The sequence below is a fragment of the Anomalospiza imberbis genome, chromosome 7 (assembly GCF_031753505.1).
Source record: "Anomalospiza imberbis isolate Cuckoo-Finch-1a 21T00152 chromosome 7, ASM3175350v1, whole genome shotgun sequence".
NCBI classification, from domain to species: Eukaryota; Metazoa; Chordata; class Aves; order Passeriformes; family Viduidae; genus Anomalospiza; species Anomalospiza imberbis.
Genome location: NC_089687.1, coordinates 31,280,891 through 31,300,549, shown reverse-complemented (window position 1 = coordinate 31,300,549; position 19,659 = coordinate 31,280,891). Strand labels below are relative to the sequence as shown.

General features: G+C 39.6%; 1 protein-coding gene across 1 annotated transcript in view; it reads left to right on the top strand.

Moving 5' to 3' along the window:
- Positions 1 to 3,155: 3,155 nt before the first annotated feature.
- Positions 3,156 to 19,659, top strand: part of COL3A1 (collagen type III alpha 1 chain) — a 49,505-nt gene continuing 33,001 nt past the window's right edge. Inside the window, exon 1 of the mRNA XM_068196385.1 lies at positions 3,156 to 3,401. Coding sequence (XP_068052486.1) covers positions 3,323 to 3,401 — 79 coding nt within the window. The 5' untranslated portion in view covers positions 3,156 to 3,322. The remainder of the gene's footprint in view (positions 3,402 to 19,659) is intronic.

The window sequence follows — 19,659 nt, the reverse complement described above, 5'->3', positions numbered from 1 at the left end:
GAACAAAAAAAAAAATCTTGTTGCTGGCATAGGAGTAACTGCAATGGCAAAATTTGAAGATTCTTAGTTCAAAGTAAGCTCTCGGAAACAAGAAATACTTATCAACTGATTCTACAGGCCAGAACTTTGGGAACTTTTAAAGCAACACTTATATAATGTATTTACTTAAGGACTGATCTTTTGTCAGGATGGACAAGAGGTCACCTGATAAATATGTAAAAGCAAATCTCTCATTTGTCTTTCTTAGGCAGAGTGTCACTAACCACAATGCTCAAACAGGCACAAGGAATCCCACATTGCATGAATATTCCAGCATCTGCTGGAGAGGTAGTCAACAGTTTTGATCTACGCATCTTTTATGGTATCTACCGTAGAGCACAAATACATTCAATAACTTTTACAAGAAATTGTTTCAGGTTCCTCCATCAAAGGTGTACCAATTTTGATGAGTATCTTTTCCAGTTTAGTCCAGATGCCTAGACATTGCATCCTGAGGAAGATGAGTTCTAAACAAGAGCTACCTACTAAATAATCCAACATTGCCTGCAAGACTGTTTTTTAGGGGGGCTGATTCTGTGCAGAGGATGTGAAAATGAAGACTTTGAACACAAAGTGTGCAGAGGATGTTCAAGGAATGTTGCTGTGCCACAGCCTCCTCAGGCCATGTAAGTAAAATGGCAAATGCCACTCAAAAGGAATTGACTTGTGACAGTAAGTGGCAATTGCCAGAGAGTTTTACACTAGAGTTATGAAATCAATTCTACAACCACTATTATGTGAAGGTAACACTGATGAGGAATTTTTATGTAGCTGAGCATTGCTGTGTATTGTTCCTTGAACCACAGCAAATGCACTGCAGAACCCAAGGAAGGGTTATTGTTTTTATGAGATGTAATCATTAAGAGATATGGTTTATGCTTTTATACAGAAACCCCAGGATTCACTTCTGTACAAATTCAAGCACACTTGCTGATACTCCCATGCTATGGGAAATAGTAGGTGTTATGGATAAATTTGGATTCATAATCTAGCTAGAGAATAGCATAATATCTAAGGTGGACAATCCAGAAAAGTTAGGATTTAAATTTTACTCAGACAAGTGTTGTAGTGTAAAAAATGAAGGCAAACATTAGTGAAAATAAGGAGTCACCAAGGACGCTCTTTTATTGAAAGGTTAGTTTTAAGAAATTTAGAGAAATGTTTATTGTGGTCAAACAGGCTAAAAAATTTGCAAAACCCAGTGTGAAAGTGTCTTTAAGTCAAATACCTTGAATGGATTTTTTTTTCCTCAATATGAACACTTATCAAGTAACATTCATTAGGCTTCATGAAAATTAAACAATTACTGTGACAAACACATAGACATTGTTACAGAAAATTGACCTACATGCGATCTTGATAAGAGTTAATTCAGTTTCATTATCTTTCTATAGCTGAGAATGGTTTTTATCTAGGGTGTGATCTGTTTGTGCATTTCTATTGAAGAGAGATAAATCCAGGTTCTTGGATTTATTCCTTGTTCTATCTTATGTTCTGAGCATCACTCCAGAAGAGAAGAAAACCTCATAGGCCCTTGCATAAAATTTTGAAGCCTGTTGTCTTATGTTCTAGGGTGACTCAACAGGACCTGGTTATCTGTTTGTTGATTGTAGCTACTTGAATGCTATAAACAAAATAACCTAACCTGTTAAGTGATATGATCCTGGATATGAAAACCCAAACCTGCAGGAAATAGCTCTGCCAATGCAACAGAGATAGCATGGAGTATTGGGAGATTCAGGGGAAAAAAGTGGTGTGCAATTCCTTTGGCATGTATCAAGGCATTCATACCTTATGAGCATTTAAGACACAGAAGAAATGCTCAGGATATGTTAAAAGTGACATCAAATTATTGAAGTCTCTTCATACTTGCTTCAACCTACTCCACCTCAGGTGACCCCAGCAGCAGAGGGTGTTTCAGTTTAAGTGCAAATTTATTTCAGAGAAATAGGTTTTGAATGAGATCCAATACCTACTACATTAAACTTCAGGCTGTTCTTATTTTGTGATGCATACAGAGATCTCATCCGTTTTTTGAATGACAGTTCATGGCACTCACAAATTATTGAAAGGAGGGATGGTTCCCTGGGTCACTGTAATTTCAGCAACACTTGAAATGAAACACAAATGAAGGAGCACTTCTGCAGGACATGACCTGGATCAGATTGATTGACTGACAGCAGCAATTGGTTGATTGTTGTTTTAGCAGAGATGTCCACTGTGACAGATTTCTGCATTCACTTTGGGATCTTTTAAGGCTAAATTCCCAGCAAAACTAGATTCATAACAAAACCTGCTCAAACCGTCTGATTTGGAAAACAAGTTTGTGTGTTCTGATCTTATTCTCAGTGAATTGTGTGGAATAAAGAAATAACTAGGTTTAAAGGGCATTAGTAGTTTCAAGATTTTTCTTTTTTTTTTTTTTTGTCCTCTCTACCTTCTTGTTTGAGGAGCAAGCAGACAAAAACTGTTCTGCATTCCTTTCAAATGTTGTAATGACAGCATCAAACTGAATTACTTGAAAAGAGTTTGTTTGAGAGATTGATGCCTGTTATTTGCAATCTTATTCTCTTCATAATTTTTTTACATGTTTGCTTTCTCCCCAGGTAACACAAAATCACGTTGTGGGGTGGAAATGGTGAGACAAGCCCTGGAACAGAAGTGTGATTTTGAGTCCTTCCTCTCATTGACGCTGATTGCTCATTAGCTGAAATACCCAGGTTTGTTCCTCCACTTCTGGGATTCTTTCAGTCTCTGCAGATACATCTCTACTTACCTTTTATCTTTGTTAGGGACCACTAAGAATTAAAAATCCTCTTTGGGCTTTACCGATTGACTCCTAATTGACATGAAGAAATGCTTTACCCCAGGTGCTTTGGCAGGGGGCTTTTTTTTCACGTGCATATATGTCACATAGAGTGCACACTAACTGTTCATATACAGTGTCAGCATGCATTTTGTATGCACACAAAAGTTCCAGATGTGCTGTGTATCTTGTTTAGTTGACTTTAGTCTTCTGTAAAGCCAAGAGAAATATTAATCATTCATTTACTGTTAGGGGATGGGTCTTCTTCTCATGTTTCAGTAAAGGGGGTGGAAAAGAAAAGTAAGCCAATTTTTTTCCTATTTAAGGCCAAAGCTGGGGAATGCTTGTGGCTGAGTTCTGTACATGGCCCGGTGCTGGAAGGGCAGGGAACAACCGATGTTGCTATTTTGAACAGATTTTTTTCTTCCCCCCCCATTTTTATTTTTGCACAGAGAGTCTCATGTCTAATATTTAGACATGATGAGCTCTGTGCAAAAAGTAACTTTGCTCATTCTTGCCGTGTTTCAACCCTCAGTTATTTTGGCACAACAAGTCGGTGAGTAATTCAAGCTTCTTATGATTTCATGTTTTTATTTTATTTTTATTTTTATTATTACCAATAATTTTAATAGCTTGTCAGAAGTGTGTATGCACAAATCTCACCAGAACAGTTTTCCTTCACTAATTCAGCAGTCAGATATTTAATGGTGAAACTGAAAGCTGCAAGGATTTGCAGTATCATCCCAAAGGTTTCTCTTTGCTTTGCTTTCTTTAAAGTTAGAAGGACTGTACAGTGCTGTCTGCCTTGGCTGCATTTGTTCTTGTTCTTACTTGTTTTCCTGCTACAGACACCGAGGAGATTCTATGCTATTTCTTTTAACTCTTGGAATAACATTTTAACTGTTAGCTCCGTACTGCCTGGAAGCTCTTTTTCACAAGGAATAAGTCTTTGCTTCCAGCTATTTTATTTGGAGTTCTCCTTTGTGCTTGTTTGTCTTACACTGGCAGCGTGGGGGTTTCTTTCAACAATTTGCGTGCAGAAAAAAAAAGCCATAAAATTCTGAATGGTTTTGTTGAAGGAGTTTTAAGAGTGATGTATGAAAATATGTCAGCTTACAGAATTTTTTACTTAGGCATAGAACAGGAGGGTAAATTAATTCCCTCAGCTGCAATAGTTTGAATCAGGCATCTGCAGGCTGTTTCAGCCCTTCACGAGACTGATTAGCAGTTGATGGTATGTGGATGTCCATGCAAGTGTGTGTGTGTGCATGTTTACAGAGAGCAAGAACACCAAAAACCAACTGAACATGGAATTCAGAGGGGAGAGAAGTACTTTGTATACAAGAATTCAACCTAGAGTGAAGATAAGTGTAGTATGAGTATTTAAGTTAAACAGATGACATTCCACAAGTACAGCTGACCTTTTTTGGATGTGCTCAGTTCCTGTTTGCCAGATATTGTAAACCAGACCTTCCTTAAGATAAAACACTTTTATCTCCCGTAAATATGAAAGATCAGCAATTTATTTATTCCTACAGAGAGGCAAGTAATAACCTTACAATTAACTCGATAAGCAGCAGCCAAAGAAATTGTAGTGCTGTGAAGGAAAGCCAAATGCCTTTAAAATCACACCCTATGCTACTCTGTATGACACACATCATGAAAACGATTACTTGAGCCAGTTCATGGCAAACCCATCTGTCTCACCATACCTGCACAGGGACCTCTGTGGAGGGCTGAGTGAGTCCACCAGGAGCAGCCTGTTGGCACTGGAGCACTTGGAGCTCAGGAGGATCTGTGCATGAGCAAATCAGACAATAGCCTCTGCAGCACCAGCCTCCCTCACCTAGCACAGGCACAGACTAAGCCTAAGTGTCTATATAAAAAAAAAAAAAACAATGCATATATTCTGTAGAGAGTAAACAGAATTTACTGTGAACTGATCCTTTTCTGTTTCTGCTTTGTTGTATACAAACTCTTTCTCCAATAATCTTCAGTAAGGATTATAAAATGCAGTGATTATAATCTTCAGTAAGGATTATAAAATGCAGTGATTATAAAATGTGTGCTGTGAGTTTTCTCTGCTTACAGCAGCAGACAATATGTATATTGTTTATATTTAACATGCAGTAAGTGTTCTATTATATACCTGTGTCTCTCATCAGAGGGATAAGCACTAAGAGACAACCCAATATAAAGAGAAGGAACATGAATTTTATTTCTCTACATAAACAAATTCCTCCTGAGTGCCAGGTCTCCTTCACTCATTCTAGTCATATCCCTGGATATTTCTGAGGTGCAACATATATTTGACTCAATAAATGGTAAATTTTGGGTAGAAGAACAATACACAAATGAAGTGTGAATGAGTATTCTCATTTCTCTGCCACATTCCTGTTTCACGGTGTTGTAACATTTCCTTACTGGGCTAACTTCCATACTATTTACAGGGATGAGGTTACACAGAGAGAATGAAAAATCGCTGGTTATCCCTTAAAAATTTGGATTCTCTCCTCACTTTACAATGTTTCCTTCCGCACATTTGAATATGCTTTTCTCACAGAAAATAATAATTGAAGGAGTTGATTATTCGTATCACTAATTCATGTGCAGGGCAGGGAATGGACTGGGAAACCAAATTTTCCACAACTGAAAAGAGAATTTCCAGACATGTTGAAATGCTCTCTCTTGTCAAGGAAAATGTTTATATGGTTAGTATCAAATGTAAGTCAATATAAAATTTTCCTTAGGAAAGCCTGCCAGGAGACAAGACTTGGCAAGATATTAAGGAAACTGCTCAGTATACACTGAGTTTAGGGTAGTCAGATGTACCCCTGGGCTATGTGTTTCTTTGTCTTGCTGTAATAGCTTGGAATGGAGATTTGAGTACAGCCTCGGGCTAAACCTCTTCTAGAGCCTGGGATCCAGTTACTGTGCAACAAGGAATTTTCTGTGAGCTCAAAAGCTGTGTCCTTGTTACCCACGGGGATGTTCTTAGCCTGGAGGTGAAATCACCTCGACACAATCCAGGTTTTCTGATGTGTGTCAGGGCTTTCCAGCCCTGTCCATGTTCAAGATAAGATGCCCCCTGATGGCTGACAGGACACGAAGCCGGCACTTTGGACGCGACAGATGATTCAGAGTCCAGCAATGTATATTGGGTTCCACCTTTTGAAGGCACCTTCACATCCGACATATTAAACTACTCAGAAGTGTAAGATATTAGAATGCTTCTTTAGGAAATAAATCCATTCTCCACCCAAGTTGTGAAAGCATTTGCTAAGCCTTGCAGCCTGCATTCATCCCATTTATCTGGAGTTTGTAGAGGTAATCATGACAGCTACTTCCAGAAGACAGAGTAAATTTTAGCTAGCCAGACTGGAGGTATTTGGCAGTTTCCACTGCCTACAAAGGAAGCACATCCACAGTGCCCTCACATCAGTGCCAAAAGAGAAGTCAGATGGATTTGGGCCTGTCTCAGCTGCATCTGTGATGCTTAAAGGACACCTCAGTCAGCCAGAGCAGGACACTTCTCGTAGGTACACCCCAGTCCTTGAGGAACTTCACTGAGGTCATTAGGAAAATTCTGCTGCTCTGAAAGCAGTGTGGCAGCAATGCCAGAAACCCTTCAGTATTATTCCAAGTAATTTTTTGCTCTAAAGTAATTTAGTGTTTTCATTGTAATGCAAGTATTATCTTGGATGTTTGGTCAGGAAACTCGTTTCTGAGGTAATGGCTGAATGCTAAAATCTCTCCGACAAGACTTATTGACCTTTCATATTACTTTCAGTTGCAAATTGCAGTTTGAAAATTATATATAACCATTACATGTAGGTTTCAGGAGGCAGCATGCAAATTACTTTTCCTGCTGAGCACTCATTTCTGATCCCAGAGAAAAGAATGGTATTTTAGGAAAACTTGTAAGCAGCTGATTTGGCCATTTTGCTTTCTTTTTTTATTAACTGGGAAGGATTGGATAGCATATGAAGTGGGTGGGTACTGTACAGATGTAGTTTATTTGTGAGACTGACAGACTGTCATGTTTAGCAGTTAGCTGTATGGAACACTGCACACATGTGCTCTTTGTTGATAAATTTCTAGTTTAAGGGTAATGCTAACAACAGAACTATCTCTCCTCAAAAGTTTTGGTAACTCAGAAAGGTTTCCCTCCAGAATTTTGACTGTAAAACCAGATGATGCACATCTGTGTGCCAAGAGATAATTAACCATCATAAGTAACCTGGACTATGCAAAGTAATTAAATATCTGAGGTCTACTCCTCTTTTTCCATTTTTCCTAGCTATTTTTTACCAAGCATACAGCAGACAAGGTTATGCTTAGGAAAATTGAAGCATTCCTTTCTGGTCTGGAAAAATAATGCTAAATGAAAACCTGGGGAATCCACCCCCTCCAAACATTATATATATGTTCTTGGAAATATGACAAATTTCATAAACACATTTTATATCACACAACCCTGGAACACATTGGCCTTAGGAAAATGAGACTATTATATAACCCTTTCATTATTTTCCAGATTTGTTTTTGACTTGAGACCAAATCACCAAATCTACACAGGCTGATTTTTCTGAAAGAGGAGGTGGAGCTGGAAACATCCACTGCTTTATTACAGGGGGAAGAGGCAGAGGTAGAAGGGTGTTGTTGCTGGCACAAACCTCACTGTTGATGCCTCGGTCAGAGTCATTATGTTTGCTCTCCTCTTAGTGCTGCAGATTACAAGCAGATCCTATTTCCTCTTCCAGCTTCTGCCAAAGTGTTGAGGTTTGAAACAAGCAGCCAGGTGTCACATGCAAACTCTGCTGATGCCAGCCTTACGCAACAGCTGGGGGAGAGTTGTAATTAATGCTACTCAAAAAAGAAAAGAAATTACCATCACTTTTTTTGTTCCATAGGCTGGCTGAGAAACCAGACTGACACTGTTCCATTAGTTGTTGTCCCAGTTATGTGCTAGTGTTGTTCACACCTTGCTTTAATCTGCCAGAAAATGGGACATACCTGCCCTTGTAATTGGGACAGCATACTGAGAGTCAGTAAAGGAAATGATGCAGAGCAGCATTTAGCCTTTGGGGTTAAAAGCAACCTCTTCAGAGTTGAAAGGTTCAGCCTACCAGGAAGGGCAAACAATTACAAAGTGCACTTTCCCAGGCTAGCAGGCACCTGGAGCACTGTATCGCTCTTGATGTTTCTGTGGTAGGTTCCTAGACTGCTGAAGAGCACAAGCCACACCCGCTGTAAGAGTTGCAAGATTTAATTTGTTGGTTTGGAGTAATAACTTGTCAAAGCTCACAGAATTAGATATTAGTGCAATGGTCATACCATTAATACTCCAGATTATGCTGTCCTTTAGTCATGCTTGTTTAAGAAACTGGGCAAAAGATCTCAGTTAAGGAAATGGAAATTGTTGGCAACGGCAAAGATATGTTGTTAACAAATAGGGGGGTTTATGGTCTTAAAGTAACTGGACTAGAGTCCTACACATTGCAGTTTGTTATGACGGAGCACAGTTCAAATTATTATTGGCAGCACCCAAAAAAATAAAACAGATTTGAGAAAGGTATCATAAAATCTGTTCTGATTCAACATTGCCTCTGTTAGCTCATTCTCCATGTTGTAGCCTGGTAAATTGTAGATTACATGACTTTAACATGGTTTGGAGTTCAATATCTACTGCCAATTGTCTATAATTTTTAGACATTCTGATTTTGGTTTTTGGCAGATGATAAATAATATTCAACCCTAAAAGGAACAAAAATTTCAGTGTCATCATTTACCTGCTGCAACACTTTACCAGCCTATCCCTGCTTCTACATATCCATGGTGATACACCTTGTACAGAAGGAGAACCGGGCACAGATGTGATTGCTGCACCAGGAGGGGTACAAGAAGGATTATTTTATCTCTGTAACTTCAGGTCAAGCTGTTGAGGGCAGCATGGCTGGGTGCAGCAAATGCTGCAGCCCTGGCCCTCAGTGTGTTGCCCATCTGCACCCCAGGGGATGCTGTGGATTTCTTCTGGAGGGCTGGCTCTCTGGGGCCTTGCTTGTCACAGCAGTGGTGTCCCTGTGGCAGAGGCACTGTGGGGTGGCTCACTGCTGGCGGCTTCCCACAGCCTTGGTGACTGCTGCAGCATTGTTATTTCTCTAGGGATTTTCTTCCACTGAATCTTTTGATGCACAGGGTTCATGAAGCTTTCCTTTCTGTCCTTCCTGTGGCTTCCCTGACGAGACGTTTTGTCACTGGAAAAATCTGTAAGGAATTCCCTCAGAATTCTCTGATTTTTCTCCATTCAACACAGTCAGGCTTTGTTTCAGGGAAATAAGATTTACATATTTATATGTGGTGGCCATGCTATTCATATTTCTCACATGGCTTTGAGATTGTATTAAAAAAAAAAAAAATCAAATATTAACCCTTGCATTGCTTCTGACTATGGTTCATCAAGAGAGAACCTCCAAGTAAAAAATTGCAAATTACTGGAATCAGAAAGTCTCTTCTGTAAGTACAAGAGAGAAGGGGGAGGTCTGCTAACCCTGTCTTAAATGCTGGAAGTGTGCAAGGAGGAATGAGATCCACCATTGGCTGTAGAATAGCTCATCTTTCACACAGAGGTATAGTACATTGTATTTTTCATTTATATTTTCAAGCAGTCATTATTTTTTCTCCTCTTCTCTTTTATAGGAAAGGTTCTTTGAATTTTGATTTGAGGAAACATAACCTACTTCCAACCACTGCTTCTCTTTATTTATTTTCACTTCAGAGCCAATCTTGTCTCTGAGTTTGCAAAGTGTCTTCTCTTTTATAGGAAAGGTTCTTTGAATTTTGATTTGAGGAAACTTAACCTACTTCCAACCACTGCTTCTCTTTATTCATTTCCACTTCAGAGCCAATCTTGTCTCTGAGTTTGCAAAGTGGAAGCCTCTGCCTGTTTCATGTCAACATGACAATGGAAAACATGATATAACCCCCTCCAACAACAACCGTTTGTTGGCTTTAGTTTGGATAAACTTCAGCTCTGGGACTTCTGGCTTTGTTTAGTTTAGCAGAGGAGATTCCTTTCAGATTAGCTCAGAGACTACTTCCATTTTCCCCCATTTATGTCAAACCCTTCATTTAAACATGAACTATCAGAATGAGAATGAAAATGGTACCTCCTTTAACAATGTCTGCACATTTTTGTCTTGCTTTGATTCACACAAGTACTCCATGAAGAGATGTTTGCCAGGAAAGAGAAAGCATGCACAGGACTTTGAACAGGGTAATGAAAATATATGTATTTCAAGGCTGAATGTGGTTTTTTTGCTTTGAAAGCCTAGGCCTTCTCCTACAACTGAAGGGACACCCAAATGACTGCCAAGAAATGAGGGATGTGACTTGTAGATTTAAGACTTTAGCAGAGTTTGGCCTTCAGCAAAATGCAAAGTTATCCACAGCCACTGGAGACACATCCCTTTCTGCCGCTGGATTTCTCTTTCAAGTCGTTGTGCATCCCACCCTGGAGAGTGGCACAAGCACCTCTGCTCTCCCATCAGGTGAAACCTTTCCTCCTGAGTCCAAACCTTTCTTGGGTAGCTTCAGGCACTCCTTTATTCCCAACTCCAGCGCTGCAAAGGGCAGCAGAATCACAGGAACAACCTAGGCACATTTTGCAGCAGTAGATATGAAAGGATGATCTGTGTCTGGAAAATACTCCCCACAGCAATTCAGCTCTGGCAGTTCTTGGAAAACTCCTGGACATAATCAGTTCCCACTGAAGTTCCCTGCAGTTCATGCCCAGTGACCAGTCGGTGCATTAGAAGGCTGTCTGCAGCAAACATCTTTTTTTCTCTCTTCTTTCCCTTTGTGCTGCTTCTTCTCTTTTCCTTCTTCATTTTCTTTAGGAAAATGAGCAAGAACAAAATTGCATCTTTTTTTTCAAACAGATGAGACAGAAACAATTGCTCATCCAAACAGAGCTAATGGGAAATATGGGAAGCATCGCTCATTGTTCCTTTGATGTTCGCTGTAATAGCCATGCTGAGCATCAAAGGAGAATAAACTACATCGCCCATGCTTTCCTTCAGCTATAAGCAGCAAAAATAGGATTCATATTTTCTTGGAAAACACTTTTATGTTCATGAGAGCCTCTTTAAAAAAAAAAAAAAACCTACAGCTTCTCTGGTTTTGTCTTTTAATCTACTGTATGGTGTTTGCTTGTTTCCCTACAGAGCAGTAGTCATTCCGTGCCAGCTGTTTAAGAGAAGAATGTCCTAGTGAAAGCAAACAATGGGCTGTGTAGTGGGAATTGCAAATCTTTGAAAAGAGTAATTGAAATCTACTCAGACATTTTGAAGATTCTTTGCACAATATTCTGAGGCTGTTGGTGGCTTAGCTGTTGGCGGGGTGGTCCTCTTTGTAGCTCCCTCTTTTTGTATGAACAGAATAGGATTAATATGGAGGAGTGGGGGGAAGAAAGAAGAGAGGTTTTCTACTTCAACTGATTATTTCTGAGCAGAAGAAGAGAGAAAGATTGCTGTAAATATCTTTCAGTGAAGAATCAAAAAAAGTGAATTGTACAGAACCTTTATCATTTATCAGGTGTTCTCTGGCTCCAGCTCTTCCACCCATACCTTTTAAGGGCTGCAGCAGATAAACTGTGCTGGATCGGGTTGTGTCTGCTGCAGATGTCCCAGCCCTCCTGGGCTATGTGGTGCTGTTTATTCTCACCCTGTGCCAGCTGGGGTTGTTGCTGCACAGAGTAGGGAGAGCTAAATGTGTGCCAGGCCTCAGGCAGCCACTTCAGTAGCAAGGCTGCTGACCTCTGATATTAATAAAAAGCCAGCTCTCTGCTTGCAGGCTCTTCGCTGCACCAAAAGTGGGAATTTTCACCTCACAAGGGAATTAGTTAGGAAGATCCATAGGTCTTTGTGCTTGAAAAATGGCCAGGCATAAAACTTGATATTTAAAAGCGTCTCCAAAATTAAGTTGTCTTTGGTACCCTGAGAAAACCCTTACAATACTTACTTTAGTAGCTCTAGGAGGCTGACAATAAGAGCATTATATCCAGTGTACAAATAGCCATTTAATATCCTCTATGAGGCAGATTAAGAAGAATTTCAAATACTACCATCCATATCCAACAAACTGTCCAAAATGGATGTGGGGTGAATTAGTACAAACTGGAATAAGGAGTGAATGAATACAAACTGTTCTGCAGATGAAACTAGGTTAATGATGCTCTATGTATTTAGAACCCCACCACAACCTTCTGAATTACAAATACCCTTAATTTATTGGCAGCCAAAGATATGATTCTTTTCTTTAGACAGTATGCCAGAGCACTTTAATCCTTCACTGGAATATGAAATGCAAGAACCAAATCCTTCATTTACTTCCAACTTCTGAAATTACAGGGAAACCAATAAAATTGTGCAGGGACTTAGGCCAGTGTAGAATTTGCCCCCCCTGCTGCTTTACTCATCTCAGATGTAAATCCATTATGGCTGTGGAGTAATATTGGGGTGACTTTGTCCAAGGTATCTGAAAATATAAATGATATTACCACATGTATTATACTGCCATTGTAACATTTTCATCTGCTTCAGCCTCAGGAGAGAAGCATTGAATCAGGCTGATCTCTTCCAAGGCAAACCACAGAAACAGCATTGCATAAATCTGTTAGCTCTCTCACAGAGCTGAGGGGAAAGAGAAGATCATGTCCCACTTGAAATTTTAATTACCTGCCAAAAATTATTTTAATTACAAATTTAGACAATGTAAAACAAAAGTCATACATTTTCCCCCACACAGAGTTTAGGTTTTATCAAGCCAGAAGCTTAAAGCATCATTAATTAGGTAGTTATAGTTCAGTGTTTTAAAAGAGGTTCTATGTGGACCAAGCTTTAACAATTATCAATTTCCATTCATTCCCTTTCTCTTATCAGATCAAAAGATGAACCTCTCTTTCGTGATGTTTTGGATCTGTCAGAGTGGTTGTAGAGTCTGGGAAACCGGTGCACAATGACTTTTCCAGTTTTTTCTTTATTCTTCCCAGGACAGACCTATTGCAAAAAATGTCTCAATGAACCCTCCAGTGCTCCAGTGTTCCAGTGTTTTAGCTAGGACTCTTCCTGGTCCTAGCTAAAATCAGGAATGCAGAAGTATGTCTTTGAGCTACACCTTGGTGGTGATTTTTTTTTTTTTTTTAAGTTTGGCAAAATCTTGTGCTGTATTTTAGTAAATTTTCCCCCGTAATTGATCCTAGTAATGTTGAGCTTGAACTATTACTTTTCTTTAGAAATATATTAAGCCAGCTTGTTATGGAATACATTTGGAAGTGGTCAAGTATTCAAAACTAACATTACCTTGACACTTGGATTCTGACTTTAGAAGTCTTCATTGACTGCCCAAGGAATGAGCAGGATGCATGTTTAAAGTAACTAATAAATCCATTAAATCATCAGAAATCATATTGGACCTTGATTTTATGTCTATTTTTGCTTAGTTTAAGACACAAGTCCTTATGCAAGAATTTGGTATCATTCACTCTAATGATATGAAGCACATTAAAATCATATTACTGCAGAGTAGTATTAGAATTTATGCCAGCACTACAACTAAATAGCCACAAATGAAGTTCTTGCAGCCTGTTGCTTATTTTTAGCATGACATCGCATGGCATAAAAGGTGATGTGCCAAAAAATATTGTAATGTAAGAACAGAAGGGATGGAAAAATCTCATAGGCATTTTACCAGTAATTGAAGAGTAGCTGAAGTATGATGCAATGGTCCTTCTAAAAGGGTTTGAGTGCACTAAATTATGATGAAATGTCTTCTTACTTTGTGTCCTGCTCTAATGCTAATGTTACCCTTAGTAAAAGATTTGATATGTCAGGCACTGAAGACCTTCAGTTACCACCAGAATGATTAGAAGCTAACATCTTTTAGGTCTGATTCAGAGCCCAGTAAAATCAAGGGAGTTCCTGATCAAGCAGTGGTTACCCTTAATCAGGGAGGAATTATCTGAATTCTGCAGCTTATGGCAAAAAGAGGTTAATGTCTACTAAAAAGTCAGCAGCATAAATATAATTTAGTCACAGAGTCAGCCGGTTGAGAGGGGACACTGGAGTGGAAATCCCAGAGTAACATCTCAGTACAGATGGTTATTCAGGAATATCTTCCTCCCATGCAAAAAGCAGTTTGACCCATGATGTTGTCAAGGAATAGCTAAGAACAAAAAGGGTATAAATGTCTCTTGAATCCAGCAGAAGTTTATCCTCAAAATTACTTTTATGAACAGACAGTCAACGTTTCCCTGGGCAGCCCCAAGAAAGAAGCAAGGTGATAAATACAGAGCAGTCTGCTCTACCCCTGCCCCTGGTATGACTCAGCTTGAAATGACAGTTCTGCCAAAAAACAACCCTCCCCAACTAAACCAGCAAAGAAACCGCCCTGCACTTTGTTTGCTTATTGCCAGTTTTGAAACAAGCCAGGTCTTTTGCCATGGTTTTTCATGCCAGACACCAGCTGAAGCAGTGAGGCTGTTGTGTAACAACATCTCTGGTGGGATATCGCTGGTCACTATTTCCTTGCAGCACTGCCACGGCAGGGTGAGCTTTGGAAGTTGTACGAAGAACATCATTCCAGGGTGTCAGCATGTGTGCCCAAGTAGAGCAATTTGTGAAACATAAATGTTGAGATGGACCAGTGTGACAGAATCAGCTGCTTTAGACCACATTGCCTTTTGGGAAGAACAACAGCCCTCTGAAGATAAAGCAGGAAAATTAGAGTTTTTAAATCACACTTTGAAAGATTAGAAAAAAGACAACAATATGCAGGGGAAATAGAGACATTTTGTGTTTTACTTGGTAACAAATATGCTTAGGATATATTCTAATCCTGATATTTCTAAAATTTTTTAAAAGCTGCAGAAAGGTTGCGGCATTTGTAGCATATAAACACAAATGAAGGGAACAAGGAACGAGCTGTTTAAAATGCAAGCACTTGTTTGCATCAGTGCAGGCCTGCTTTTTTATTTATTTATTTTGTAATCTGACATACAGACTGGATGGGTCTCGAAGCAAGGGCAGTTTGGCTGTGTGACACAAAGATCCTTTACCTGAGGATCCAGACTCTTCTGTACATTGCCAGTGAAACAGCACATGACTCTATCCTGCAACACCTCTGACAGACAAGTACAGTATTATGCTTAGCCAGCATTCTTTTAAGCAGCTTTCTGTTTCATACACTGCATCTGAGAAAAGGGCAAAACTGGGACAGCAGAACTCTTCCAACGCCAGCTTTCTTGGCAGACAAGCATCTCTAGAAGTAAGAAAGCTTCAGTTTCATTCTGAAAGCGCAGGGTGTAGCTGTCCTTTTTGGTGTGAAACCTGGGAAGTCTGAACTATTCATTCATGCTCCTTTTCCATTCCACCTGATAGCAGCTCTTCCTTCTACAGCTCACAGAGCACCAATGGATTTTTATGGTTGACCCACTCCATATGGGTGGGGTCGACTTTTGGGTGTTTAAGGTGTTTGGGTCTCCATTTAGGTGTTTAATAAATGGAGGTTTCATTTCTTCCAATCACAAGTGGACAAGCCTTACAAAATATTTCATCAGTATTATTAAACCTGAAAATATCTTAATAGGTATGGATACCTAAATTGGCCCTTATGCACTGTGTGAAATGGATTAGATTAATTAGCTGTTTAAGACAATTCCAGCTGAGAGAATGTTTGAAGGCCTTGCAGATGAAAAAAAAAAAAAAAGCCAACTGGTTAAACTATTTCTTTTCTTTTTTTTTTCCACCTCTTTTCTGACTCCTGAGACCCAGACAGGGTTTGAGCCCTTTCAAGTACTCAGCACTGACCGGACATGCCAACAAACCAGGCCATCCCAGCTCCTCCAGCCAATTCATTCATTATGAGACTCTGCTTGTTTCCATTACTAATGATGGGATGGAACGAGTGTTTGGATTTCTTATAAACATCATCCTAATACCAGACAGGGAGCCCAAACCATTTGCCTTGAGGTAGATGCTGTGGCGTTCTTTTCTGCTCAGGAAATGGAAAGCAGCATTGCTGCACATGCTGGGGTGGATTCCTCCACCTACTCCAGTAAGAGACTGATAGTGTTTCTATTGAAAATAGACAACATATCTTCCTTCTACTTTGTGCTTTGCTTAAACAGTGTATCAGACAGTGCTGGGGTATGCAATTAACATGTATTTACTACAGAAGAAATGTAAAACAATTTTTGAAGTACTCATCCTGCAAAGGAAATGACCAAAACTAGGTCAGGGCGAGGAAGCACAGGTTTTGTACCGTTAAAGAGTAATACAAATGCTCTTCTTAACTTCACCAGGCTTTGGATTCTGTCAAAGTTAGAGGCAAGGCCTTCTTCATCTTGGTGCTTTAGCCTTTACCAGATTCACTTTAAATACAGCAGAAGTTATTTGTTTGACTCATTGTGTTTGTGACCAGGTTCTCACAGACCAAAGCTCCTCAGTTTTGCTTCCCAGGCCACCATCAGGCAGCTGCTGGAGGATCATGAGTCATCCCTTTGTGGACTGTTACCCTCTCTGAGGAAGAACCAGACAAGTTCAAGATGTTTTTTTAAATTCTAACCCTTTAGTCACATCTCTGTAAGTGGGATATGTGAATCTGCTACTAATGCAATAGCCGGACATTGCCTTTGTCCAAAGTGGAAAAGCCTGAGGTTTTAGAGGATACTATTAGGAAATTTTTTCCTTTTGCCATAAAATTGTGGTTAAGTCATGATCATGGTGCTTGCACAAATGCAATGCCAAAACCAGCTACAGAGTAGGTCAGATTCTCATGTGATAACAAACTCCCCTTCACCTCACTGGGACTGGGATTATGTCCCGTATGACATCTGTCATCTCTCAGGCCATATGACAATGGCCATCTGTGTTTTCCCTTGCACACATTTGGGCCCTTCTATGTACCCCACTTATAGGTCCTTTGGAACTGAATTGTGATTTTCCTTTCAGCTTTCACTGTTGGTCTGCTTATGGACAGCTGCCAGTCTCTCTAGAACGGGAAATAATTCAAAACCAACATACAATTATTGTCTTGCCTTTTTTTTTTTTTTTTTTTTTTTTTGTTTTATTCACTATTTAGGCTGGCCCAGGGAAGTGCTACACACAGCAAAACCTATAACAACATGACTGCTCGGTAAAAAGCCTAATTTCAAATTAATTCAGGTTTTCAAATGTTAAACTTTCATAACAGTGCACTAGAGATTGACACAGGGCTTCCAACAAAGCATTGCAGTAAGTGCTACAAAAGTGAAGGGCTGTATAGCCATCATATTTAGGGCTTTGGGAGGAAGAATGAGATTGTGCATTGCCATAGACAAATACTGTTGAGTTCTAATGTTTCTTAAATCTCAGGCTAATGGGTTTGTTTAGGAATCAATAAGAAAAGCTGGCTAAGGCAAGTATGTGGCTGTTATACCACAAGTCTAGAAGCAGACAAGTCAGCTTTTTTATAACCTCATTATTCCTATCTGTTACTTGCCAGTGCTTTAGCACAAATCAGCTTTCCAAAGGATTTTGGAGCTAACAGTTAATCTTTATGAGCAATGCAAAATGCATTATGTCATAACATGCTGACACACAGATCTACATCTTAGCACTGAGGGGGTGTCTTTAACACCCTATGTCTTCCCAGATGTAAGTTTCCTTTGGAAATCTATTTAATACTTTCATTCTGCCAAAGGCCACAGCAGTTTTCATTGCAGCTCTCCTAGCTTATTTCTTAATTCATTTAACAATGTCCAGAAAGTTAGAAGCAAATATGAATATCATTATATCCATATGTCTTCAAATTTTTGTCGTCTTCCTGTTAAATGATGCCATCTACTGTAGCATAACTGAATGACAAGCTTGTAAAAATGCAGAGAAATCGCCTTTATTTCCTTATTAATGTAAAATTATCAGTCGTTGTGACATATTTTAAATTTCCACGTTTTTTATTGATACTGTTGAATAATATAGGGCAGGTGAGTATTTGCAGTGGGAAAAATTGGACACTGAAGAAAGACTCTGCTTCTGTCTTGGAAACAGAATCTTTATTAACTAGCAGTGCAAAAACAGGGGAAAGATGGCCTTTTTCTGCTCCTCATTGGAGCTGTCCTCTTTGCTGTAAGACAGCAAGATCACATATCTGAAAATGACAACAACAAAACAAATCAATTAAAAAGAAGTAAGAATTATGAAAAAATTGACATAGGAATGTTCATATGAATTTCCTGGTAAATAAGGACATTCTTGTTTTAAACACATAGTTTAAAAATGTGGCTTTGAAAGACTAAGAAAGTGATATTGGGAGCTGAAAATCAGAACATTACAATTAATTAAACACATCTTTGGGTACAGAAAAGTGTGTATGCTATGCATCCCTTTATATGTGTATGCAATTCATAGAACTGTATATTACAAGTGCAAATAGTAACAATATTAGGTTTTTTTAACTCCATACAATGGTGTTTTTATTTAACAATTATGACTTGCCCTAGAAAAGATTAATTTCTCCCCTTCCTTATTATGTTTACAAATGAGAAGAGCGTTTTGACCTGTGGAGCTGGTAGGTGCTCAAGCAGAGTGACAGCTGAGTCACTGTGCTCTGGGTGACGTGGATCTGTGCCCATCCATGCTCTCCAGGGTGCATCCACCCACTCTTTCAGCATGGCTTACAAGCTCTAACCTCCCCAGCAGCTCTGCTGAGGTTCTGCCTCCCACAGCACACAGCTTTCGAGGGTTTCACATGTGCAACAAGCCACCCTCTGATTTGCTTTTTCTCTTGAGTCACTTCAGAGGCTATAAAGGTTTCATTCATAATCTTTCCCTTCTACATTTCAGCCTTCCTGTTTGTCAGGAAACATTTGTCATTAGCCTTGTCAAGACTGGGCAGCCTGGTTTTTCCCTAAGTGTCCACAGCATGATCCTGGTTTGTGAAAAGGAGGAAAATGTTTCTTGCAGAAACAGTCAGCACCTAAGCAGAGAATCAGCTTATTCACCTGGGATCCAAGGATATGGTTCTGTGGGGTGAGGACTGGGAAGCCAAACAACGTTTTAGAAACTAGCTCCAACTTGGCAGATTAAGGAAGTATTGTTAGGCACATGCTAGGCAGATTGTTAGGTAGTGTCCTTTGAAGCAGCATCTTCCGACATGTGGACGTGGGGAAGAGACTGTCCTGGAAATGAGCAGCTCTGCTCCATCTCTCTTGTGCAGAATATGAAGTTTCTAGAGAGGCCCAAAAAGGGTGGAAAAGGAAAATTTGAGTTTATAAGTGATAGAGAATGTCTGAGGGGAGTGAGTTTTCATATGTCATTGGAAGGTTTCCCATTTTAAGATTTTTTGTATTGTCAAAGGAAGGTAAAATACTGAATCTCAGCTTGATATCAAGCAAAAAAAAAAATTGGCTTGAAAATGTCTGGAAAGGGTTTTTGAAGGTTTGTTGTTCTAATCAAGACAGTGGTCAAAATCAACTCTTAACCATAAGGAGTGGCAGCCTTAACAAGTCAACATTTTCCTGTTTGCTTCCTTTATAATTAAAGTGCAAAAATAACACCAGATGGTGTGCATGGATATGGACAGCCTGTAGTAGGATTGAAACTGGGAAAAGAAGCCCTCCTGTCCCATGGAGTGCTCTGCCCCAAGACCTGCACTCTGGCTCTCCCCTCAGGGAGCCATGATTGTTTCCCCCATTGCCCTTCCAGAGCTCGTAGGAGGCAATGAACTTCATGGGTGAAATAGAGGAAAATGTCAGGCCAAAATGACCAAGGAAAAGC